We start from the raw sequence: 27,184 nt of genomic DNA, 5'->3' as shown, positions 1-27,184 counted from the left end.
CTGGAGAGGCACTGAAGCCGGCCAGGGCAGAAATGGTGTGTAATACTGGTTCTAACTTCCAACACAGGGTCTGAAGTCTGAGCCTCCCCACTGTGGAGAGATGGAGCATAACGTATCTGACCCCCGTTTCCCTTCACCCATTTCTCACCTGTATTCAGATGCATAGACTGAGACTTCCCTTTCTCAAATAAATTAGAGACAGCTGGGAAAAAAAGACGGGGCCGTCCCTGTTTTTAGCTCAGTTTCAGCCCATTAGGCATCATGAAAATACGGTAGATGTTTGCCTTTCTCAGAAACAGCGTTGCTGGTCACTTATTATGTTTTTAGGCACCTCAGGTGTAGCGATTAAAACAACAATGAGAAACACGAGTTCCGTTCCACCTGGCCACAGCATCTTTTGGTTTCCCAGAGAAGGCGTCTGTTTTGGATACAAAAGTTAGATTACTTAAAGTTGCAGACAGACAAGAGGAACTTTTTGCAGTTCAACTGCGATGATGGGATTGGAAAAAAAGGATGTGTGGAAAATTATTAGTTTCTCACGTTGGAACTCTGAGAACCCTTGTGTGGGGCTGGATTTAAACCATTCTGTAGAGAATCAGTAGAGCCTCGTGGTTTAAGAGTATAGATTCGGGACCTAAACTGTTTGGATTTGAATTCTGACTTTGTCACTTAATAACTGTGAACTTGGGCAAATTAGTTGACCTCACTCTTTGTGGTTTGTTGTGAGGATTGAAAGAGTAAATAGGTGTAAAGGGCCTAGAACAGTACCTGGTACATAGTGAAGTGTAAGAGTTAAGCTATTATAATAATCAGACCAAAACTCTTAATTTAAAAATCTCACTTGTGAAGTAAGGTTTGGACTTGGTGAGCTTAAAAAGTTTAAGATTCTAGGACCTAAAGCTGTGGTTCCCAGATGACTGGTGCCAGGTTAGCCGCTATGAGTACCTTGCAGTTTTATTAAGTTATGCCCTGCCCCCATTGTTTACACTTAAAAAGAATTCGACTAGATTTGTTATTTTTTTCTTTTTTTAAAGCCAGGGAAATGCCTTGCAGTTTTCTTGTTTTTAAGGTGACATATAGTTGGCAATGATGTATAGTGAATGGCTCAATACTGAAACTTCACAGGAATATTATTAGAAATAACCAGCACTTTACAAAATGCTTCCAAGTTCAAGTTCAAGTGTCCTTGCAAAATGACCATTGGGTTCAGTTCCAGTTAACTTCACTTTATTTGGCTGCTTGCTGCAGCATAACCCCAGCCAACTGCCCCACTAGTGTGTGGTAGCTTATGAAAAGACTGGAACTGGGTGACAGTTGTAGGTGGAGCAGCAGAGTGACCAGTTTAGGAAAAATTAGTTAGATGGTGGCAATGGTATTATCTTTTTATAGAGGAGAATTTTGCATAGTCTTGTTAAGGAGTCTAGCATAATTCCATAATCCAGCCATAAAATTTATGTATCAGAAATTTGGCATCTTGAATTCTTAAACCATTTGAGATTTGAAAGATCTGAGTTCTAGCATAGCTGTTTGATGGAAGGTAACAGTGGAACAGAGATTAACATTTACTTGAATCGTTTTACCTGTGCTGCTGAGTACCAGTGACAGGCCTCTGAATTTGTTCTCGCTCAGTTTTAGAAGACTGGGGTTTTTCCCTCCTCTGTTGTCCTATATATCGTTGTAGCTTATTTATTTCATACATAGTTTGTACTCCCTTAGTCCCCTACTCCTATCTTGGTCTTCCCCCTTCCCTCTCCCCACAGGTAACCACTAGTTCTCTATATCTGTGAGTCTGCTTTTTTGTTATATTCACTAGTTTTATTTTTTTGATTTCACATATAAGTGATGTTGTACAGTATTTGTCTTTCTCTGACTTATTTCACTTAGTATCGTACCCTCCAAGTCCATCCATGTTGTTGCAAAGGGCAAAATTTCATGCTTTTTTTACGGTTGAGTAGTATTCCGGTGTGTGGGGCTGCGTGTGTGTGCACATGTATCTGTATGTACATACACACACACCACGTCTTCATCCACTCATCTGTTAATGGACACGTAGGTTGCTTCTATATCTTGGCAATTGTAAATAATGCTGCTGTGAACATTGGGTTGCATGCATCTTTTCAGATTAGTGTTTTCGTTAGAAGACTGAATTTTTTGAAGACTCTCACATTCTTTTATGTCAGCAGATGTTCAATCCAGGATACAGTTGACTCAACATGAGAAGTACTTCTCAATGCTATGGTTTTGAGTGCTTTTGAACATCCCATTAGCATATACTAGCTTTTTTTAATGACATCATAGTGTAGTCCAAATTGATTGCATAAGGACTTATTATAGTACCTAGATTTATAATCATGTGTCCTCAGAGCATCCTTGGAATTTAGTAAGAATTGCTTCCCAGTTTTACAGATAAATAAGCCTAGACAAATTTAGTAATTAGATCAGTGACTCAAGTACATTATGGACCCCACCTTATTTTATTTATTTATTTATTATTAAAAATTTATTTATTTATTTTTGGCTGCGTTGGGTCTTCGTTGCTGTGCGCGGGCTTTCTCTAGTTGCAGCAAGTGGGGGCTACTCTTCGTTGTGGCGCGCGGGCTTCTCCTTGCGGTGGCTTCTCTTGTTGCGGAGCACGGGCTTCAGTACTTGGGCTCGTGGGCTCTAGAGCGCAGGCTCAGTAGTTGTGGCGCACGGGCTTAGTTGCTCCGTGGCATGTGGGATCTTCGCGGACCAGGGCTCGAACCCGTGTCCCCTGCATTGGCGGATTCTTAACCACTGCGCCACCAGGGAAGCCCCACACCTTATTTTAATATCATGACTTCTTTCTAGCAATGCTTCTGTATTAATGGACTTATAAATTTCATTTCAATGTGGTCCTTATCTATATTGAATTATAGATGCTGTGTCAGTATTTAGTACCTGTGCTCTAAGTTAGGTTTGCAGTAAGGGCTTGTAGGCTTATTGCCTCACAGTGATTTTTTAAGATATGGAAGAGACCAGTTTGAAATAGTCATTATAATATATAGTACAGATATTCTGGTTTTTGAAGTTGGGCAAAAGAAAAATAGGATAAATCGTATTTACATTGGTGGGGGGGGAATAGCTAGTCTTTGGACTCTGAATAAGTTTTGTTACATCAGTTTTTTTCTTTTTGTCAATTTTTAATATGGAAAAATTCTAACATATAAAATTACTTAGTATATATTTAGGCCTTTCTTTCCATACATTTAATTTTGGCAATGCAAGTGCTAGTAGCAAATGTCAAAACTTGTGTGAGATAATTTCTAGTTCTTTGTTTTGTTTGCAGCCTATTTGGGAAGTGATGTCAGACTTTAATTTACACATGACTGTGTTGCTCATGCTTTGCTTACCTACTCTGCAAACTCTGAGGACATGGTCCATGTGACTGTGTGACCATAATTGTATTCTTTGTTTGACCCTTTTAAGAGTGCTGAGAATATATATGTTTGTTGAGAAACTGAGCTGCTATTCAGAGTGCTCAACTCTTCTCATCTAAGAAAAGGAATCAGATATAGTCCAAAGAATGGCCTTGTACGTATTGGGGGTCTTTGTAACTATTCCATGTTAGTTATATTGGCAATAAAAATGAAATCTTGTTGCCCTGAAAAATGTCAAGGAAAATTTCATCTTGTCACAGGCTAGGCTAGGCTAGGCTTAATGGAAGCACTCTGGGGTAAGGCCGTAGAGCACTAAGACTTATCCAGTAATTACAGAGTGCTGGAGTTGGCATCAGGCACTTACATGTATTATTTGTTTTGTTTTCTTTGTAGCTGTATGAGATATTTCCCCATTTTACAGATGAAAACTTAGAACTGCAGAGTGAGTGGTGATAGTTGGATTTGAAAGCAAGATTCTAAATAAAATATCTAATCTTTCCGTTATATCAGTGTTTGCCCATTTGTTTTGACTGTGATCCACAGTGAGAAATTTTTACATAATGACTAGTACACACATACCTAAGTGTATGTTACTGCAGAGCTTGCTACACTATGGATGTGCCTCCTGGAATTGTGCAAAATGCAGGGAAACTCATAAATTTCACCGAAAACAAGACAAAAAAGTAAAAGCCTGAAGCATATGATGCTGTGTGTGTGGGGGGGGTATAGTGCTATATATGATGCACTCTAATATTTACTATTAGAGCTTTTTAAATGCTGATTGTGACCCACAGATTGATTTCAGGACTCATTACTGGGTTGCATCTTGTAATTTGTCTTCACAGCAGATGGTGGCAGTTGTTAAAAAAAAAAAAAAAAAGCTAAAGTGGAATCTTATGGAAATTGACTTAAAATCAAAAAGGTTTTCTTGGATCTCTCTAATACTTGAGCAGTTATCCTAAATACAGTTGCATTACGTTACTTAGATAGTTGATTCAGTACTTACAGTTAGGAGATACTACTTGCCTTTAGGAGACTCACAGTCAATTGATTCGGAAATGGGGAGTGAGTGAGTTTTCTCCTTTGCTCTCCATTGAAGCACTGCCACAAGGTTCAAGAGTACATTAGATTTTCCTCTGTCACCTTATTGTGTTTGGTATGGTGTTCCTTTTTTTTTCATCTTTACATACAGTTTTCCCCAAGGACACAGAAATAAATAAATAGAAAATAATAGAGTGTAATACTCTTTTCCTTTGGGAAAGAAGACAATATTGAACCTGTAGTTTTAAGGCAGTTCAGCATGTAGTTCTTGGTGAGGGAAGTCGCTTGGTAATCTAGCTGTACTTAGTATTTTTGTTGGTTGCAGGTGATAGAAACCCACTTCAGATTAGCTTAAATCAAAAGGGATAATTTATTGGAATCAAAAGAAAGGTGCAGGAAGGGCAGGACTACAATGTAGGTGGGTCTAAGAACTTGTGGGACCTGGGACTCAAAGATAATCAGATTTTCCCACTCTGCCTCTTCAAACTTTATTGCTTTACTCCTTCTCTCTCCAGATCTACATTTTCCACCTGGCTAATTCCTGAGTATCACATTAGTTATAACTACTTAAAGCCTTCTTGACATGACCTCTGGTCCTGAGTTTGAAAATCTGTTGGAACGGTTCTTTAGGTGTCTAGGGGACAAGGTAATATAAAAATATGGCATCTTCCATAGGAATCTTATTGATTGCCTAGGAAGAAGAGCATTTCACAGAGAGGGGTGGGGCATGTGGAAAGTGTTGGCTGTTTCTGATGAGAATTCAGCAAGGGAGGAATTTGTACAGGGCACATGGAGTAAGACATTACTAAATCTGAAGATTTTGTACTTTTTATAAAGGTTTTAGAACATTTTGTAGTATTGTGCTTTCATTTTTACTCAGGGAGTAGGAAACTGCTGGTTAAAATGTCCTCAGGATTGGATGGATGAAATAGTGAATGAAGTAAATGTACCAATAACTAGTTTTCTGTAGCTCTGTATAGATGTATATACATATGTATAGTTGTTTATCTTAGACTTTTAAATTTAATTTTATTTATTTATTTATTTTTGGCTGCGTTGGGTCTTTCTCTACTTGCGGTGAGTGGGGGCTACTCTTTGTTGTGGTATGCAGGCTTCTCATTGTGGTGGCTTCTCTCGTTGCGGAGCACGGGCTCTAGGTGTGCAGGCTTCAGTAGTTGTGGCTCGCGGGCTTAGTTGCTCCGTGGCATGTGGGATCTTCCCGGACCAGGGCTCGAACACGTGTCCCCTGCATTGGCAGGCGGATTCTTAACCACTGCGCCCCCAGGGAAGTCCCTTTATCTTAGACTTTGATGCAGAGTTTTATTCTGATATTTACTGTGAAATACAGTAATGTTCTCTTGGCATTTAAGAATCTTTGGTTTTGTTACCAACCTTCAGCATAACCTCTCCCATCCTTCTATCCAACTAACTGTTCATTGATCCACCCAACATTGTGAGCAATTACTGTCTATCAGGTACTGTTCTGGACATCAAGGATTTGACAGTGAATAAGACAAAGTCCCTATTCTTACAGAACTTTTATCCCATTCTCTAGTTTTCTTTTCATCTGTTGTGGTCTCTTTCTCCCTTTACCAACTTAAGCATAGTTATTTTGAGTTCCTTGCTATTCCAATACATGGATAATCTCTGGGTCTGTTTCTGTTGTCTTTTTCTCTTTGTTATCAGTGACATTTTCCTGCTTGACATGCCTAGTAACTTTATTGTGTATTACACATTGTGGATGATGTGTTGTAGAGATTCTGAATTTGTTATCTTCCTCCAAAAATGTTAAGTTCTGGCTGGCAATTAAAATACTAGCAGATCACCTTGATCCAGTCTAGGCTTGATTTTAGGCTTTATCAGGGTGGATCTATTTCAGCTTTGCCCATAATGCCTAGAATGTAGTCCTTACTCCTAGGGCTAGACTTTGAGGTCTCAACTCAAAGCCCCAAGTATTCACCAAAGTTATACTCTCTCTAGGCCCAAACTGCAACCTGTCTCCCCAACACTGTGTGGCTTCTGAATTCTTTGCTAAGAGGTTCTGCTAGGCTTCCTGGAATTGCGCCCTGTTCATGTGCAGCTTATATGTTAGGTGAGGACCTGAGAGGATTTTTGATGCATATTTTTAGAGTGTCTTCGCTGCACTTCCCTCCAACCCTGGACTCCTTAAAATCTAGTCTTTTTCGTTCCAATCTCCATCTCCTTTGCCCAGTGAGATACTGCCTTCTGCTTGGGCTTTGTTTTCTTGCACTCCATTTTTGAAAATGCACTCAGAAAGAAAGCCAGGGTGAATGCAGGTTTCACTTTGTGCATTTCCCTTTTCTTAAAACTTAGCCTTCTGTTACTTTTTGTTCTGTGTCTGTAAACTGTTGTTTTTATATATTTCGCCCAGCTTTGTAGTTGTTTACAGTTGGAGGGTAAACCATTGCCAGCTACTCCATCCTACCTGGATCAGAGGTACAAATTTCCATGAGAATTTTCAAAGAATTCTCAAAACACAATTAAGGCAGTTTATTGTAAACCCTAAATGCCAGAAACTGCTTTAATATGAGATTGTGGTATCACAAAAGCTAATACTGCCAATATTCAGTGATAGGTTATCACAGCTCTGTAAGGATTGGCCAGTTACTTACTGCTTTCCATATTTAAACATCTATTTTCAAGGAAAGTTTGAGGCAGCTTACAATAAAAGACAGATGGCATACTACTAAAATCTTAGTTACCTATTGAGGTAAATTATTCCAAAATTTAGCAGCTTAAAACAGTGCACGTTTGTTTTCTCACAGTTTCTGTGTGTTAGGAATAAAGGCATGACTTAGCTGGGTTCTTTGCTTCAGGGTCTTTCACAAGGCTACAGTCAAGTTGAGGGTCAGCTGGGGGTGTGGTTCCATTTGAAGGCTCTACTGGGGCAGGAGCTGCTTCCAAACTCATTCACAGGGGTGATGGCAAGGTTTCGTTCCTTGAGCGGTTTTGGATTGAGCACTTCAGTCCCTTGCTGGCTGTTGGCAGGCCACCTCATTCCCTTCTGTGTGAGTCTTTCCTTGGGGCAGCTGACAGCATGACTGTTGGCTTCATTAAAGTAAGCAAGGGAGAGAGAATGTACCAAGGTGGAAGTGACAATCTTTTGTAACCTCATCATGGAAGTGACACCCCATCACCTTGGCGGTATTCTGTTTCTTAGATGCAAGTCACTAGTTCCAACCCACATTTGAGGAGGGGAGATTACATAAGGTTGTGAATACCAGGAGGCAGGGGTCACTGGGAGCCATATCAAGCTGCTACCACAATTGCTGATAGAAAAACAAAGAAAATAAGAACTGAAGCAACAAAGGATATTGAGACAGTATAATCCTTTGGGGCTACATCAAACTAAAAAGCTTAGGCCCAATAGAGGAAATCATCAACAAAATGAAAAGGCAGCCTACCAAATGGGAGAAAATATTTGCAAAGCATGTAGCTGATAAGGGACTAGTATCCAAAACAACAGAAAGAACTCACACAACTAAATAGCAAAAAAAAAGCAAAATATCTGATTAAACAGCAGGCAGAGGATCTGAATAGACATTTTTCCAAAGAAGACATACAAATGGCCAACAGGTACTTGAAAAGATGCTCAACATCACTAATCAGGGAAATGCAAATAAATCAAAACCACAATGAGGTATCATCTCTCAGCTGTTAGAATGGCTGTTATCAAAAAGATAGGAAATAACAAGTAACAGGTGTTGGCGAGGATGTGGAGAAAAGGGAACCCATGTGTGCTGTTGTTGGGAATGTATATTGGTGCAAGCACTGTGGAAAACAGTATAGAGGGCCCTTGAAAAATTAAAAATAGAAATATCAGGACTTCCCTGGTGGTCCAGGGGTTAAGACTCTGCTTCCACTGCAGGAGGCACAGGTTCGATCCTTGGTCCGGGAAGTTCTGCATGCCACATGGTGCGGCCAAAAAAAAAAAAACTACTATCCTGCAGTTCCACTTCTGGATATATTTCTGAATAAAATGAAAACACAATAAACGTCTATATTGGTCTACAAATGTTCTGACACAACTGAATCACCCTTTGAGTGACAAAAAATAAAGTTCAGAAAAGTTTACACTATGTTATTCACTGGAATGGAGAAATCATGTTGCAAAAGTGTGTGAGTGTGTGTGCATGCATGTTTTACAGAAGTGCCAAACGTTACAGAAGTAATTTCCCCACCTTAACTACTCAGGATAATTGCTCATATCTTAGGATTCCCATGGTGAGAAATGAATCAATCTATTTCCTAGATTAAGATCATTAAATGTTTTTTTTTTCACACACACACACTGTATTTTATTTTTACAAGAGATAAATAAACTGACACCAAGCATTGTAAATGGATGACCACAACAAAAGCAACAGTGATTGCAATTACCAAACACGAAACACACTCATACTATATCATAATATTGACATTCAGTCCAGTAATCCTCCACTGTAACAGCTCCTATACTTTGCAATGAAAATTGATTTGTATATTTTTTGCCTGTGAGTCCTTGTGGGATTTTTTTTTTTTATTCAGACAGAAAGTCACAAAAATTATAATCATCCTCATCAGTTCATTCAGTCCCATGTAATTAATTTTTTTTTCATATTGATCTTTTGTTAGCACTTTTATGAATTCATCAGTTTTCCATTAGAGTTCTGAAAATGCTTATTCATTCAGTTCAGCAGTATAGTCAGTTACAAGAAACCTGTACTTGTCAGTCTTTTCCATGAATTCCTTGAAGATGAAACCCTTTTATAGGAACATTTTTGCAAAAGCATTAGAGTACACCCAGAACTGTCTGTAAATGACAAAAGACTTAAAAATGACCACTGTTAAAGATTTGATGAAAGTTCATAATAATGCAATTGACAAGGAAATTTAGTTATTTCTGAGATATACATTTTAAAGTAATAACTAGAATTATGACTTATAACATTATACCAGAACATATAAGATTTTTAGAAATTTCATGTAATGTCTGAAGCATTTATATTAACATATTTCCATACAAATAACCCAAAGAAAGTTTTGTATTAGTTGTTTTGTTTGTTTTTTTATACTGCAGGTTTTTATTAGTCATCAGTTTTATACACATCAGTGTATACATGTCAATCCCAATCGCCCAATTCAGCACACCACCATCCCCACCCCACTGCAGTTTTCCCCCCTTGGTGTCCATATGTTCTCTACATCTGTGTCTCAACTTCTGCCCTGCAAACCAGTTCATCTGTACCATTTTTCTGGGTTCCACCTACATGCGTTAGTATACGATATTTGTTTTTCTCTTTCTGACTTAACTTCACACTGTATGACAGTCTCTAGATCCATCCATGTCTCAACAAATGACTCAATTTCCTTCCTTTTTATGGCTGAGTAATATTCCATTGTATATATGTACCACAACTTCTTTATCCATTCGTCTGTCGATGGGCGTTTAGGTTGCTTCCATGACGTGGCTCTTGTAAGTAGTGCTGCGGTGAACATTGGGGTGCATGTGTCTTTTTGAATTATGGTTTTCTCTGGGTATATGCCCAGTAGTGGGATTGCTGGATCATATAGTACTTCTAATTTTAGTTTTTTAAGGAACCTCCATACTGTTCTCCATAGTGGCTGTATCAATTTACATTCCCACCAACAGTGCAAGAGGGTTCCCTTTTCTGCACACCCTCTCCAGCATTTGTTGTTTGTAGATTTTCTGATGATGCCCATTCTAACTGGTGTAAGGTAGATACCTCATTGTAGTTTTGATTTGCATTTCTCTAATAATTAGTGATGTTCAGCAGCTTTTCATGTGCTTCTTGGCCATCTGGTCTTTTTTTGAGAAATGTCTATTTAGGTCTTCTGCCCATTTTTGGATTGGGTTGTTTCTTTAATATTGAGCTGCATGAGCTGTTTATATATTTTGGAGATTAATCCTTTGTCCATTGGTTCGTTTGCAAATATTTTCTCCCATTCTGAGGGTTGTTTTTTCATCTTGTTTATGGTTTCCTTTGCTGTGCAAAAGCTTTGAAGTTTCATTAGGTCCCATTTGTTTATTTTTGTTTTTATTTCCATTACTCTAGGAGGTGGATCAAAAAAGATCTTGCTGTGATTTATGTCAAAGAGTGTTCTTCTTTTGTTTTCCTCTAAGAGTTTTAAGGTGTCCGGTCTTACATTTAGGTCTCGAATCCATTTTGAGTTTATTTTTGTGTATGGTGTCAGGGAGTGTTCTAATTCCATTCTTTTAAATGTAGCTGTCCAGTCTTCCCAGCACCATTTATTGAAGAGACCGTCTTTTCTCCATTGTATATCTTTGCCTCCTTTGTCATAGATTAGTTGACCATAGGTGCGTGGGTTTATCTCTGTGTTTTCTATCTTGTTCCATTGATCTATGTTTCTGTTTTTGTGCCAGTACCATATTGTCTTGATTACTGTAGCTTTGTAGTATAGTCTGAAGTCAGGGAGTCTGATTCCTCCAGCTCCGTTTTTTTCCCTCAAGATTGCTTTGGCTTTTGGGGTCTTTTGTGTCTCCATACAAATTTTAAGATGATTTGTTCTAGTTCCGTAAAAAATGCCATTGGTAATTTGATGGGGATTGCATTGAATCTGTAGATTGCTTTGGGTAGTATAGTCATTTTCACAATTTGATTCTTCCAATCCAAGAACATGGTATATTTCTCCATCTGTTGGTATCATCTTTAATTTCTTTCATCAGTGTCTTATAGTTTTCTGCATACAGGTCTTTTGTTTCCCTAGGTAGATTTATTTTTAGGTATTTTATTCTTTTTGTTGCAATGGTAAATGGGAGTGTTTCCTTAATTTCTCTTTCAGATTTTTCATCAACAGTGTATAGGAATGCAAGAGATTTTTGTGCATTAATTTTGTATCCTGCAACTTTACCAGATTCATTGATTAGCTCTAGTAGTTTTCTGGTGGCATTTTTAGGATTCTCTATGTATAGTATCATGTCATCTGCAAACAGTCACAGTTTTACTTCTTCTTTTCCAATTTGTGTTCTTTTTATTTCTTTTTCTTCTCTGATTGCCGTGGCTAGGACTTCCAAAACTATGTTGAATAATAGTGGTGAGAGTGGACATCCTTGTCTCGTTCCTGATCTTAGAGGAAATGCTTTCAGTTTTTCACCATTGAGAATGATGTTTGCTGTGGGTTTGTCATATATGGCTTTTATTATATTGAGGTAGGTTCCCTCTATGCCCACTTTCTGGAGAGTTTTTGTCATAAATGGGTGTTGAATTTTGTCAAAAGCTTTTTTGGCATCTATTGAGATGATCATATGGCTTTTCTTCTTCAATTTGTTAATATGGTGTATCACATTGATTGATTTGCGTATATTGAAGAATCCTTGCAACCCTCGGAAAAATCCCACTTGATCATGGTATATGATCCTTTTAATGTGTTGTTGGATTCTGTTTGCTAGTATTTTGCTGAGGATTTTTGCATCTATATTCATCAGTGATACTGGTCTGTAATTTTCTTTTTTTGTAGTATCTTTGTCTGGTGTTGGTATCAGGGTGATAGTGGCCTCATAGAATGAGTTTGGCAGTGTTTCTTCCTCTGCAGTTTTTTGGAAGAGTTTGAGAACGGTGGGTGTTAGCTCTTCTCCAAATGTTTGATAGAATTCAAAGCCATTTGATGGCTGTGAAGCCATCTGGTCCTGGACTTTTGTTTGTTGGAAGATTTTTTTTTTAATTAATTTTGTTTATTTTTGTCTGTGTTGGGTCTTCTTTAATGCGCATGGGCTTTCTCTAGTTGTGGCGAGTGGGGGCTCCTCTTGGTTACGGTGCGCAGGCTTCTCATTGCAGTGGCTTCTCTCTTTGCGGAGCACGGGCTCTAGGCACGCGGGCTTCAGTAGTTGTGGCACTCGGTCTCAGTAGTTGTGGCTTGCAGGCTCTAGAGCTCAGACTGAGTAGTTGTGGCGCATGGGCTTAGTTGCTCCGTGGCATGTGGGATCTTACTGGACCAGGGCTCGAACCCGTGTCCCCTGCATTGGCAGGCAGATTCTTAACCACTGTACCACCAAGGAAGCCCTGTTGGAAGATTTTTAAGCACAGTTTCAATTTCATTACTTGTGATTGGTCTGTTCATATTTTGTGTTTCTTCCTGGTTCTGTCTTGGAAGGTTATACCTTTCTAAGAAATTGTCCATTTCTTCCAGGTTGTCCATTTTATTGGCATAGAGTTGCTTGTAGTAGTCTCTTAGGACGCTTTGTATTTTTGCGGTGCCTGTTGTAACTTCTTTTTCATTTCTAATTTTATTGATTTGAGTCCTCTCCCTCTTTTTCTTGATGAGTCTGGCTAATGGTTTATCAGTTTTGTTTATCTTCTCGAAGAACCAGCTTTTTTATTGGTCTTTGCTATTGTTTTCTTTGTTTTTATTTCATTTATTTCTGCCCTGATCTTTATGATTTCTTTCCTTCTGCTAACTTTGTGTTTTGTTTGTTCTTCTTTCTCTAGTTTCTTTAGGTGTAAGGTTAGATTGTTTACTTGAGATTTTTCTTGTTTCTTTAGGTAGTCTTGTATACCTATAAACTTCTCTCTTAGAACTGCTTTTGCTGCATCCCATAGGTTTTGGATCGTCGTGTTTTCATTGTCATTTGTCTCTAGTTATTTTTTCATTTCCTCTTTGGTTTCTTCAGTGATCCCTTGGTTATTTAGTAACGTATTGTTTAGCCTCCATGTGTTTGTATTTTTTACGTTTTATTCCCTGTAAGTCATTTCTAATCTCATAGCGTTGTGGTCAGAAAAGACGCTTGATATGATTTCAGTTTTCTTAAATTTACTGAGGCTTGATTTGTGACCCAAGATGTGATCTATCCTGGAGAATGTTTCGTGCGCACTTGAGAAGAAAGTGTAATCTGCTGTTTTTGGATGGAATGTCCTATAAATGTCAATTAAATCCATCTGGTCTATTGTGTCATTTAAAGCTTCTGCTTATTTATTTTCATTTTGTATGATCTGTCCATTGGTGTAAGTGAGGTGTTAAAGTCCCCCCCTATTATTGTGTTACTGTTGATTTCCTCTTTTATAGCTGTTAGCAGTTGCCTTATGTATTGAGGTGCTCCTATGTTGGGTGCATATATATTTATAATTGTTATATCTTCTTCTTGGATTGATCCCTTGATCATTATGTAGTGTCCTTCCTTGTCTCTTGTAACATTCTTTATTTTAAAGTCTATTTTATCTGATATGAGTATAGCTACTCCAGCTTTCTTTTGATTTCCATTTGCATGGAATATCTTTTTCCATCCCCTCACTTTTAGTCTGTATGTGTCCCTAGGTCTGAAGTGGATCTCTTGTAGACAGCATATATATGGGTCTTATTTTTGTATCCATTCAGCAAGCCTGTGTCTTTTGGTTGGAACATTTAATCCATTCACGTTTAAGGTAATTATTGATCTGTATGTTCCTATGAGCATTTTCTTAATTGTTATGGCTTTGTTTTTGTAGGTCCTTTTCTTTTGTGTTTCCCACTTAGAGAAGTTCCTTTAGCATTTGTTGTAGAGCTGGTTTGGTGGTGCTGAATCCTCTTAGCTTTTGCTTGTCTGTAAAGCTTTTGATTTCTCCATCGAATCTGAATGAGATCCTTTCCGGGTAGAGTAATCTTGGTTGTAGGTTCTTCCCTTTCATCACTTTAAGTATATCATGCCACTCCCTTCTGGCTTGTAGATTTTCTCCTGAGGAATCAGCTGTTAACCTTATGGAAGTTCCCTTGTATGTTATTTGTTGTTTTTCCCTTGTTGCTTTCAATAATTTTTCTCTGTCTTTAATTTTTGCCAGTTTGATTACTATGTGTCTCAGCGTGTTTCTCCTTGGGTTTATCCTGTATGGCACTCGCTGCGCTTCCTGGACTTGGGTGGCTGTTTCCTTTCCCTTGTTAGGGAAGTTTTTGACTATAATCTCTTCACATATTTTCTCTGGTCCTTTCTCTCTCTCTTCTCCTTCTGGGACCCCTATAATGCGAATGTTGTTGTGTTTAATGTCCCAGAGGTCTCTTAGGCTGTCTTCATTTCTTTTCATTCTTTTTTCTTTATTCTGTTCCGCAGCAGTGAATTCCACCATTCTGTCTTCCAGGTCACTTATCCGTACTTCTGCCTCAGTTATTCTGCTATAGATTCCTTCTAGTGTAGTTTTCGTTTCAGTTATTGTATTGTTCATCTCTGTTTGTTCTTTAATTCTTCCAGGTCTTTGTTAAACATTTCTTGCATCTTCTAGATCTTTGCTTCCATTCTTTTTCCGAGGTCCTGGATCATCTTCACTATCATTATTCTGAATTCTTTTTCCGGAAGGTTGCCTATCTCCACTTCATTTAGTTGTTTTTCTGGGGTTTTATTTTGTTCCTTCATCTGGTATAGAGCCCTCTGCCTTTTCATCTTGTCTGTCTTTCTGTGAATGTGGTCTTTGTTCCACAGGCTGCAGGATTGTACTTCTTCTTTCTTCTGCTGTCTGCTGTCTGGTGGATGAGGCTATCTAAGAGGCTTGATGGGAGGGACTGGTGGTGGGTAGAGTTGACTGTTACTCTGGTGGGCAGAGCTCAGTAAAACTTTAATCCACTTGACTGTTGATGGTTGGGGCTGGGTTCCCTCCCTGTTGGTTGTTTGGCCTGAGGCAACCCAACACTGGAGCCTACCTGGGCTCTTTGGTGGGGCTGATGACAGACTCTGGGAGGGCTCACGCCAAGGAGTACTTCCCAGAACTTCTGCTGCCAGTGTCTTTGTCCCCACGGTGAGCCACAGCCACACCCCACCTCTGTAGGAGACCCTACAGCACTAGCAGGTAGGTCTGGTTTAGTCTCCCCTGGGGTCACTGCTGCTTCCCTTGGGTCCCGATGCGCACACTACTTTGTATGTGCCCTCCAAGAGTGGAGTCTCTGTTTCCCCCAGGCCTGTCGAAGTCCTGCAGTCAATTCTTACTAGGCTTCTAAGTCTGATTCTCTAGGAATTCCTCCTCCCGTTGCCAGACCCCCAGGTTGGGAAGCCTGACGTGGGGCTCAGAACCTTCACTCCAGTGGGTGGACTTCTGTGGTATAAGTGTTCGCTAGTCTGTGAGTCACCCACCCAGCAGTTATGGGATTTGATTTTACTCTGATTGCGCCCCTCCTACCGTCTCATTGTGGCTTCTCCTTTGTCTTTGGATGTGGGGTATCTTTTTTGGTGAGTTCCAGTGTCTCCCTGTCGATGATTGCCCAGCAGGTAGTTGTGATTCTGGTGTTCTCGAAGAGGGAGTGAGAGCACGTCCTTCTACTCCGCCATCTTGGTTGCTCCCCTTGCTCATATGATTTTTATTCCTCATTTTGTTAATGTGGCATCACATTGGTTTTTGAATAAGTTTGATTTGTTGAACCATCCTTGTATTCCTGGAGTAAATCCCACTTGATTTGCTAGTATTTTGCTGAGGATTTTTGTATCTGTGTTCATCAGGGATATTGGCCTCTAGCTTTTTTTTTTTTTCCATGTGGTGTCCTTGTCTGGTTTGGTATCAGGGTAATGCTGGCCTTGTAAAAAAATAAGTTTGGAAGTGTTCTCTATTCTTCTATATTTTGGAAGACTTTGAGGAGGATTGGTATCAATTCTTTGAATTTTTGGTAGGATTCACCAGTGAAGCCGTCTGGTCCTGGATTTTTGTTTGTTGTGAAGTTTGTGATTACTAATTCAGTTTCCATACCAGTACAGGTGTACCTCATTTTATTGTGCTTTGCTTTATTGCACTTTGCAGATGTTGCTTTTTTTTTTTTTTTTTTTTTTTACAAATTGAAGGTTTATGACTACACTGTGTCTTATTGGCACCATTGTTCCAACTGCATTATTTTCAAATTAAGGAATCTACATTGTTTTTTAAGACATAATGCTATTGCACACTTAATAGACAACAGTGTAGTGTAAACATAACTTTTATTTATTTATTTTAAAAATATTTATTTATTTATTTGGCTGCACTGGGTCTTAGTTGTGGCACGTGGGATCTTTGTTTCCGCATGTGGGATCTTTTAGTTGCGGCTTGTGGGACCTTTTTTAGCTGCAGTATGTGGGCTCTTAGTTGCAGCATGTGGGATCTAGTTCCCTGACCAGGGATCGAACATGGGCCCCCTGCGTTGGGAGCTCAGGGTCTTAACCACTGGACTACCAGGGAAGTCCCAACATAACTTTTAGATGTATTGGGAAACCAAAAAATGTCTGTGACTCATTTTATTCCAGTATTCACTTTATTGCAGTGGCCTGGAACTGAGCTTGCAATATCTCCGAGATATGTCTGTGATTGGTTTGTTCAGATTTTCTGTTTTTTCATAATTTGGTCTTAGACAGTTTTGTGTTTCTAGGAATTTATTCATTTCTTCTAGGTTGCCCAATTTGTTGGCATATAATTGTTCATAGTAGTCTCTTATTATCCTTTGTATTTCTCTGTTACCAGTTGAAACATCTTTTCATTTTTGGTTTCTGTGTGTTTTTGTGTATGTGTGTGTGTTTTGTTTTTGCAGTTGGTTAGTTCCCCAACCAGGGATTGAACCCGGGCCACGTTATTAAGACTTGTTTTGTGGTCTGACATATGATCTATCCTGGAGAAGGTTCCATGAGCACTTGAAGAATGTGTATTTTGTTGCTTTTGGATGGAATGTTCTTTATATATTTGTTCCATCTTGTCTAATATGTCATTTATGGCCTGTGTTTCCTTACTGTTTTTTTGGTCTGGATGATCTGTCTATTGATGTAAGTGGGGTATTAAAGTCTCCTGTAATTACATTGCTGTATGTTTCTTCCTTTAGGTCTCTGAATATTTGTCTTATATATTTAGGTGCTCCTGGAGTTGAAATTCATGAAGATTGTTAAGTTACCTTTTCTGTCCTAAGTTTCCTGATAAACTTTAAGAAGAAAATAAATAAAATTTACTTTATTTGTTTGGGTTAGTACCCAAAATAGATACATTCTTGGCTTAAACATTATTTGAATTGTTAGTGATATCACTCAAAAAGACCTATATTGTCTTTTATCTTTTTGTTGTTGTTGTTGAGGTATAGTTGTTTCACAGTGTTGTGTTAGTTTGTACTGTACAGCGAAGTGGAGATCACTGTGCTATACAGCAGGCTCTTATTAGTTATGTATTTTATACATATTAGTGTGTATATGTCACTCCCACTCTCCCAATTCATCCCCCACCCCCACTTTGCCCCCTTGGCATCCATATGTTTGTTCTCTACGTCTGTGTCTCTGTTTCTGCCTTGCAAACCAGTTCATCTGTACCATTTTTCTAGATTCCACATATATGCGTTAATATACAATATTTGTTTTTCTCTTTCTGACTTACTTCATTCTGTATGACAGTCTCTAGGTCAATCCACGTCTCTACAAATGACCCAGTTTCGTTCCTTTTTATGGCTAATGTTCCATTGTATGTATGTACCACATCTTCTTTATCCCACATCTTCTTTATCCATTCGTCTGTCGATGGGTATTTAGGTAGCTTCCATGACCTAGGTATTGTAAATAGTGCTGCAGTGAACATTGGGGTGCATGTGTCTTTTTGAATTACTGTTTTCTCTGGTTATGTGCCCAGTGGTGGGATTGCTGGGTCATACGGTAATTCTCTTTTTTAGTTTTTTAAGGAACGTCTGTACTGTTCTCCATAGTGGCTGTATCAATTTACATTCCCACCAACAGTGCAAGAGGGTTCCCTTTTCTCCACACCCCTCCAGCATTTGTTGTCTTTTATCATTTTTGAACGAAGTATTGAGATAAAACCTTCCCCGTAAAATTTTAGTGCATCTTGAAGTAATTGGCAGAAGAGAAACATGTTATCAGAATTATAAAATATCAGTGCCCAAACTTTTAGAATCCCTAACCAACGTTCCCATTTCAGTTGCTTCTTGTTCCTGTTTTATTTTGAATCACCAAAGAAGCATATGGATTTAATACTTTTAATGCTGTGATTTTGCCAAGAACAGTATTTAAAGAGAGATCAATTTTAATATTAGAGATCTTTAAAGATTGTTTTAAAAATAAGAATTACTTCAAAAATAAGTTTCGTACAGTATCTTTAGTTGGAAAAGAATACAGTTTAGTCTAATCTCCCCAATCACATTGTAAGCTTTATGGTGGTAGATACCTCTGGTGCTTTTACTGTCTTTTAACTCATTTAATTTTCACAACATTCTCATTTTAAAGATGAGAAAACTTGGGCAGGATGTTAAGAAAGCCAAGTTCAGGTGTCTAATAAGTGCTTCAAGCTGAGATTTGAACCTAGGCAGTTGGCATGTGCTGGGTGTCTAACAAGTACTTGGTGTAGGACCTGTATTTTTTAATAGGGAATTTGATTGCTGTGGTGCCAGATAACCTAAAGTAGGTGTGTGTTTTAAAACGAGATGTAACTCCTGAGTTGGCAGAGTGATCAGAGATTGGATTTTACATGGGGAAGTTTTTGGGGAGTTGGAAGAGCCATGAGGTCCTGTTCCTACCACTTGAGAACTTTTTGTTTCTTTGGTGTTCAAGAAAAAGTTTATTCTCACACCATAGACAAAAATAAACTCAAAATGGCTTTAAGACTTAAACATAAGACGTGACACCATAAAACTCCTAGAAGAGAACATAGGCGAAACATTTGCTGAAGTGGCAATGTTTTCCTAGGGCAGTCTCCCAAGGCAATAGAAATAAAAGCAAAAATAAACAAATGGGACCTAATCACACAGAAGCTTTTGCATAGCAAAGGAAGTCATAAACAAGACGAAAAGACAGACTACAGAATGAGAGAAAATACTTACAAACTATGCGACTGAGAAGGGCTTAATTTCCAAAATAATTAAACAGCTGATGCAACTCAATTACAAAAAACTAAACAACCCAATCAAAAAATGGGCAGAAGACCCAAATAGACATTTCTCCAAAGAAGACATACAGACGGCTAATAGGCACATGAAAAGATGCTCAACATCGCTAATTATTAGAAAAATGCAAATCAAAACCATAATGAGGTACCACCTAACACCAGTCAGAATGGCCATCATTAAAAAGTATACAAATAGCAAATGCTGGAGAGGATGTAGAGAAAAGGGAATCCTTCTGCACTGTTGGTAGGAATGTAAGTTGGTGCAGCTACTATGGAAAACAGTATGGAGGTTCCTTGAACTAAAAATAGAGTTAACATATGATCCAACAATCCCACTCCTGGGCATATGTCTGGACAAAACTCCAATTCAAAAAGATACATGCACCCCTATGTTCATAGCAGCACTATTCACAATAGCCAAGACATGGAAACAACCTACATGTCCATTGACAGATAAATGGATAAAGATGTGGTATTATATATACACATGGAATATTATTCAGCCATAAAAAAGTGAAATAATGCCATTTGCAGCAACGTGGATGTACCTAAAGATTATCATACTTAAGTGAAGTAAGTCAGAGGAAGACAAATACCATATGATATCACTTATACGTGGAATCTAAAATATGATACAAATGAACCTATTAACAAAACAGAAACAGACTCACGGACATAGAAAACAAATTTATGATTACCAAAGGGGAAAGGGGCTGGGGAAGTTTGGGATTAGCAGACACACACTAGTATACATAAAATAGATAACCAACAAGGACCTATTGTATAGCACAGGGAACTATCTTCAATATCCTGTAATAAACCATAATGGAAAAGAATATGAAAAAGAAAGAAATTTATTCTACTATTGTGGAACTTGAAGCTTAACTAGGGAGCTTCGTAAATATAGTACAAGGTAGAAAATGATTAATGTCATTGGACAGAGAGAATAGAGACTGTTAGAATAAGCTAACCTCAGAGAGCATCTCACCCTGGCTTCTCAAAGTGTGTCCAGGAAACAGTAGCTTCAGCTTCACCTGGGTCGAATCTCAAGCCCTTCTGAATCAGTGTGCATTTTAACCAGATTTCCCAGGTGATTTGGATTCCATTAAAACTTGAGAAGCACAGATCTAACTCCATCATTTTACAGGTGAGGGAACAGGCCCTGAAAGATGAGATAACTTGGCTGGTTTAGTGGGATTACAAGGACTTGAGCCCAGTGCCCCAGGTTCTTAGTAGGGCTATGTCTGCGCTGTGCCATCCTAGTTAGGAAGTACTTTGGGATTTCAGAGAAGGTTGTCTCTTAAATAGGGCTTCATTCAAAGCTTAGAAAGGTAAAGGCATATGCAGATTCTTTCATTTTTTTTTTTTTTCCTGTGCCTAGAACCTTGTTGATTGTCACTTGCTTTAGCTATATGCTCAGAATACATTCCTTAGAGGAATCATGTTGATCATAACTTACCTTTCTTCGTTACATACATTCTCTCCCCAAAAGATCTGTATCATTTCTGGATACTATATAATACTCCTGTGTTAAGAACATGTTTTTTGTTCAAATCCAGGACTCCATGGTTAAAATTATATTTTAAGCCCTTAGTCATTTCTGGTTATCCATTATTATATTTAGGAATAAATTGAGACTTAGAGAAAAAGTTTGTTTAATTACTATATGAAGAATAAAAAGCCTCTGAAACAATTGAAAGGAATAATCTTGCTTTTAAGAGTGTTGCTTGCCTCTTCCTTACAAAAATAGAAATGGGGAAAATGTAAACAGCATGCATTGCTAGAAGTGTACTGTTCCCTACTTTTGTCTTCACCTCTGTTTTACACTGAGCATGATTTGTAAACTTGCAAATATTTCTAATCTCAGTTACAAAAGTGATTTTCTGAAGTATTTTTATGAGGCATCAGTGGCACATCTTTTGAAAAGCATTCAACACAAATCATTTCACACCTGACACACAGATTTGATTTTTGCTTTTTAAAAAAAAACAGGTAAAGTACACATAAAATTTTCTGTCTATAATTTTTTTAATTTTTAATTTTTAAAAAATTTTGGTCGCATCATGTGGCTTGCGGGAAGTTCAATTCCCCGACCAGGGATTGAACCTGGGCCATGGCAGTGAAAGCGCTGAATCCTAACCACTAGACCAGCAGGGAACTCCCAAATTTGCCGTCTGTAATTTTTAAGTGTACAGTTCAGTAGTGTTCACATATTCACATTGTTGTGCAGCAGATCTCCAGAACTTTTTCATCTTGTAAAACTGAAACTCTACACCCATTGAACAGCAACTCCCCACTTTTCTCTCCCCCTAGTCTCTGGCAACCATCATTTCTACTTTCAGTTTCTGTGAGTTTGACTACTTTAGATACCTCATTAAGTGGGATCATACAGTATTTGTCTTTTCGCAAGTGGCTCATTATATATTTCATTATTAGCTTAAAGTTGTCAAAGTTCATGCTGTAGCATGTGTCAGTTTCCTCCCTCTTCAGGCTGAGTAATTTTACATTGTGTGTATGTACCACATTTTGTTCATTCATCTATTGATGGATGCTTAGGTTGCTTCCACCTTTTGATTATTCTGAATAATGCTGCTGTGAACATAGGTGTATAGTGCTTTTCCACTTTAGGCAGCTTTGCTAAATTATCTGTGAGTTTGTTAGTGAGGAAAACATTACACTAGTTAGAAGACTTCAGCTGACCATTGCTTTCTCCTTGCCTGCTAACTGTATAACCTTATGTAAGATATGTGACCACTATGAGTTTATGGACCTCCTTATGTAAGAGATGAAACACATTCACAAAATTGTAATAGTTCTTAAATGTAACACAAATGTAAGGAGACCAATGACTACTTATTTAATCCATTTGCTTTCAGTACTTTGAGTTTGTTGTTTTGGTGAGTTGTACCTGAAAAGATCTCCACCATAACATTAAATATTGGTATCATTAATTCCTCAACTGTATAATGTACAAATTTTTTATCTTAAAAACATAAATAGCAACTTTAATGTTGAAAAGGAAGAATGAGTTAAAAACCAAGGAAATATACATTTTGAGTAACAATTTGATGATAACCCTTGGTTTATCTCTGAAGAATGGTCCCTGAAGGAGTTGGTGCCTGGTGTTAACCTCGATTGTTTATTAGTAGAGTTGAGAGAAGTTGCCAGTCCTTTCAGATACTACCCATTAGGTTTCCCCAGTTTTAGATGCAGCCGTAATGGTTTGATGTGTGGCAATATACAGCATTATATCTTCTTAAAAGTTTTTTTTTTTTTTTTAAAGTAAGAGGAACTCAGGAATGTTTGTCTTCTAGGCTCATCAACAGAGCAGACGAGCAGATCGTTTATTAGCTGCAGGGAAATACGAAGAGGCTATTTCTTGTCACAAGAAGGCTGCAGGTGAGTATTCTTTTTAAGAAGTACTGAGTCTAAAACTGCAGGGCAGTTTCTTTTTTCCAGTATCTCTCAACACATTATTTAGAATGAAAGTCACAAGAGTAATGATGTGTTGTTGCCCTGCATATACCAGGTTGACACTACTGACCCACTGGAACACAGCTTGGATTATTTTTCAAGTTACTGTGTTAGATTTTCCAGCTCCTCCTAACCCAGTCTTTCTAAATCAAGAAGATTGCATATGCCATATTCGTAAATGATTCCTGGACACAGCTTTCTGAGCCTGAAGATCCCCAAAGACAGAAGTAATTCCAAGAAGTGTCTGTCAATTCATCTTAGTTGTTATAGAGAAAGAGTCTGGATTTCAAATATTTAGCCTTTTTGGGTTTTGAAAGTAATAACTAATTTAATTCCAGCCAATTAATTTTCACTGAGTTTCTGTTTTCTAAGATGCTGATAATACAAAATCCATTGAAACTCTTTCCTGTGGTCTTTCTTTGGCTTGCCTTCTGAATGTTTCATCTATACATTCATGCCTATAGTATCATGCTGCTGATGACCTTCTTTTAGGTATGAAGTTTAGAATTACTGGATTCTTATCAAACACCTAATTTTATCCCAGTCATACAAGCTAGCATATGTTGAACTCAGAAATAGATCTTCAGGGTCTGTTTGTACAGACTGGTTTCTGTTAGCTGAGTAGCCTAAAAGCTTCGGGGCAGGGGTGCTTCATCCTACGGTGGAGTGGCTGCCTGTCTTAGAGCGAGCCCCGTACTCTTTCCGCTGGAGGAAGGCGCTTTCCTCCCCTCTAGGCCAGTATCATGATCCAAGTCCTGCTTTTTCCTGGCAGAGTCTGCCCCTCCTGTGTTGCCTCACTGCTGAAATACAACACAGTGGATACTGGTTTCAATAAGTCCTTCTATGTCAGTGATTTTTGCCTACAAGTCAGTAATTTTCAGAGACTATTTCAAGTCTTATTTTTGAAGAGTTAGTTTTGCTACTGAAGTGTACCCCTTCAGCTGTAGGGCTGAACGCATTGTATGTATCCCATAAATCTTTGTGGAGTTTTATGGTGAATTTTATGGGAGCCTTAGACAACATTAAACTTGGCAGCTAGTGCTCTTTAAATCTTTCATAAGCCATATTTTGTTATGAATCAAATTGTTAAATTTGTAGTCACTATAAAAAAAAAAGACAGTGTACTACACTGTTTTTAAAAAAACCATGAATGCTGTAGTGAAATGATACATTTAGTTAAATAATCCAGAGTGGTCATGGCTACACGTAAATAACAGAGTGATCAGCATTAGGTTGTGTGTTGATTGGTAGGATATTCTTTTTTTCCCCCCCCACCCCAGAGAAAGAAGGATTTATTACTTGCAGCAAGTAAGGAGAACATTTGCTTTCCCAAAGCAGTGTCTCTTGATTGGTAGGATATTCTGAATACATAAAAGAGAGAGAAGTTTCTTTCATTCCTAGCCTGCATCCCTGTCTTCATTTGAAAACTTAAAATTAATGTTGGGCTTTAAACGCCTCTCTCCCTTTCTCTGTATCTAAATTCTGTGACTTTCTCAGGAATAGAAAAGATAAAGGCATTCTGTTGGATCCCATTAGCTCTGATTATGGAGATACAACTTTAAGTGTGATTAGTTAATCCTACCCAGTGGATTTGATTTGGAGTTTAGACTTGGTTAAAAATAGCCTTGTGTTGTGTTTCAGAGTAGAGTTGTGAATGTAATGCTAGTTTGAAAATTAATGTGGTTAGAATGAGCTCAGTGTTTTCTAGATTGACTTACATCTAGGGCTCGAACAGAGGTGTTTTGGGAGGTATGGATGTAAATGTATCCTGAGAGGAAGGAACTTAGTATTTGGAAATCATTTTAGAGACAAAACAGGGAAAGGTCATCATCTGAGAAAGACTGGTGGGATGAAAGCCTGAAATGAGAGAATTTAAGGGCAAAAGAAGGGGCCTCTGTGAAAGATCAGAGGAGATTCCGAGACAGTTTACCCGAGACTACACAGCTAAGGACCCATATCCTCTACACTTTGTAGTGTTCTGATAGTGTTTTGTAAATGTGTAGAAATAAAGAGGTTACTTGATAAACTGAGATACCCAACCCAGAAGGAAAAAGCTGTCTAAATCTGGCAGGAGGTGGGGAGGAGGAGGTGTACACATTTTTACCACTCTATATTGAAAAAAAGTTAAGAAGCCATAAACTACCAAGAATTCAGCACTGTTAGAAGAATCTATTGCTTTAAACCCTTGATTAGCAGCTGTAACTGGTTTTCTGTAACTCTCCCTTATCAGTCTTTTTTTAAAATAAATTTATTTATTTTATTTTTGGCTGCGTTGGGTCTTTGTTGCTGCACACGGGCTTTCTCTAGTTGCAGCGAATGGGGGCTACTCTTTGTTGCAGTGTGTGGGCTTCTCATTGCGGTGGCTTCTCTTGATGGGGAGCATGGGCCCTAGGCACGTGGGCTTCAGTAGTTGTGGCGCTCGGGCTCAGTAGCTGTGGCGCATGGGCTTAGTTGCTCCATGGCATGTGGGATCCTCCTGGACCAGGACTCGAACCCGTGTCCCCTGCATTGGCAGGCGGATTCTTAACCACTGCGCCACCAGGGAAGTCCTCCCTTATCAGTCTTAATGCAGTCCAGTTTCTAAGTGGATTTCGTTTCTTTCACAGACAGCAAAAAGAGCAAAAGCTTAAATGGGAAGTTAATCATGGGCATTAACAATGCTTAGAACTCAAAATGAACTTTTCAGAAGATGAGCAGACCTCAGAGTACATTGTTTATATGTATTTGATAGTAAATGTTATCATTTTAAGAAGTGATAGATTCTTCAGATTTTCTTAATTCCTTTTCCTCATCATTTACTTAGTATTTACTTCAAATATTAGCCTTGTATCATAATTGAAGAAAGCAGTTTAACCACATTACTAAATATTTCTGAGATAAGTATTCTCTGCCTAATTTCTGTCTTGGTGGGCATTTGTTCCTGTTGTGGCTCTGGGGTAAACTCATTACCATGCAGTCAGATTAAAATTTTTTTTTTCTTTTAAAATAACTTTTAAGACCCAGATTTTAAGATGAAATTTGGGAAATACTTTAAATGACAGTGTGACTCTTTTTGAATTCTCTGAGCTTTGGGAACTCAGTGTCCTTGGGAATCTTCTTCTGTCGTGTTAGTTTCAAGGTTCTACAAAGGGAGGCATTGCATTTGGGTTAAGCTTGGTTTTGTGAAACTGTTCTATGTGTTAAGAAACTGGATTTAAAGCAAACTGTATTTCAGACAGGGAGGCAAATGTACACAGAATAATGGGAGGGATGTCTAGGGAAATCCACACAGTAAGAGATAGAATGTCTCAACAGACTTACACATGAACAAAAGGAAAAGAAGTCGTCTGTATGCAGTTATACAGACTTAATAAGACAAAAAGTTGAGGGAAAAATGTAGGTATGGCTGGAGCACAGGCCGTATAACCAGCTCTGCTTTCTGACGTGGAGGGAGCGTCCAGTTAGTCTGTCTTAAAGACTGTGATAGAACCTGGCAGACAACAGTTCCAAGTGATGAACTCAGAAAATCGTTAAAATATTTGGATTAAGATTAGAGAGAAAGCAGTGCCTGTAGTATTGGAGAAAAGGCAAGAAGGAAGTTAATGTATGAGAGATGCCAAAAAGTTTATAGTGAGCAAGAGATAAAAAATGGGGATTAATTGGACACGACCTGTTATTAATAATACTTGTTATTTATACCCCATCTTGTTCCAGCAAGATATAAAAGGGCTTACAGAGGAATACAACAAAATATAAAATCCATAGAAAGAAAAAATGGGGGAGGACTGGGATTATAGTTCACAAAATGCATCATGAGTTCTTGAAGGGGAACATGGCCTTAAGTGTTCTAGCAGTCAGCTTAGAGGAAATTTACGGATTTTACAGTGACTATTTAAATTCAAACAAATTAAGTCATCTAGGAAACTGATCGTAAGATTAGAGAGAGAAGTTAATTGAGTTATTGACCCTTTGTCATTTTCATAAATGTCCTAATACTGCCTGCAGCTACTTATTATAAATATGTCAATGACTTCTTTGGGCTTTTAACTACCAGATTCACAGTAGGCTGATAGTATAGCTCAGAAACAATTCAATAAAAGTAGTTCTATAGGAGACCAAAATGATAGTCTAGGTATTCATGTGGGTAAAAAGTCATTGATAGTCAATATCTTGATGTTTTTGTGAGCATAATTTGAGTAATAGGATTTTGATAGGTTCTTGTTTAATTTTAATCCTACCTAATTCTATTTTTCTGATTATGCCATCTTTACTTCCTTAACTGTGAAATCAACATTGATTTAAAAGAACCAGCCCCTCCAAGGTGAAGTATGGAATATGTACATTTGATTACCACTGATATCTTTTATGGAGAAGTTAAGAATCCTTTTTTTTTAAATCCTTTTCGGGAATAGGATAACTATGTAGCAGAATTGTTTCTAAGACCAGTTCTCTTTGTCATATGAGGAG

General features: G+C 38.2%; 1 protein-coding gene and 1 long non-coding RNA gene across 5 annotated transcripts in view; both read left to right on the top strand.

The window, feature by feature from the left end:
* Positions 1 to 27,184, top strand: part of LOC309635824 — a 189,130-nt gene that overhangs the window by 40,823 nt on the left and 121,123 nt on the right. The window lies entirely within an intron of this gene.
* The window catches only part of NRBF2 (nuclear receptor binding factor 2), a 31,114-nt gene that overhangs the window by 622 nt on the left and 3,308 nt on the right, over positions 1 to 27,184 (top strand). For 2 of the 4 annotated variants that reach the window (XM_082407501.1, XM_082407503.1), the window contains exon 2: positions 22,579 to 22,663. The exons of the other annotated variants lie outside the window; for them this stretch is intronic. In XM_082407501.1, the coding sequence (XP_082263627.1) occupies positions 22,579 to 22,663 (85 nt within the window). The remainder of the gene's footprint in view (positions 1 to 22,578; positions 22,664 to 27,184) is intronic. 4 annotated transcript variants of the gene reach the window in all.

This window comes from Balaenoptera borealis (genome assembly GCF_965194805.1).
Source record: "Balaenoptera borealis genome assembly, chromosome: 10".
Taxonomy (NCBI): Eukaryota; Metazoa; Chordata; class Mammalia; order Artiodactyla; family Balaenopteridae; genus Balaenoptera; species Balaenoptera borealis.
This window is presented reverse-complemented; position numbering and strand designations above follow the sequence as displayed.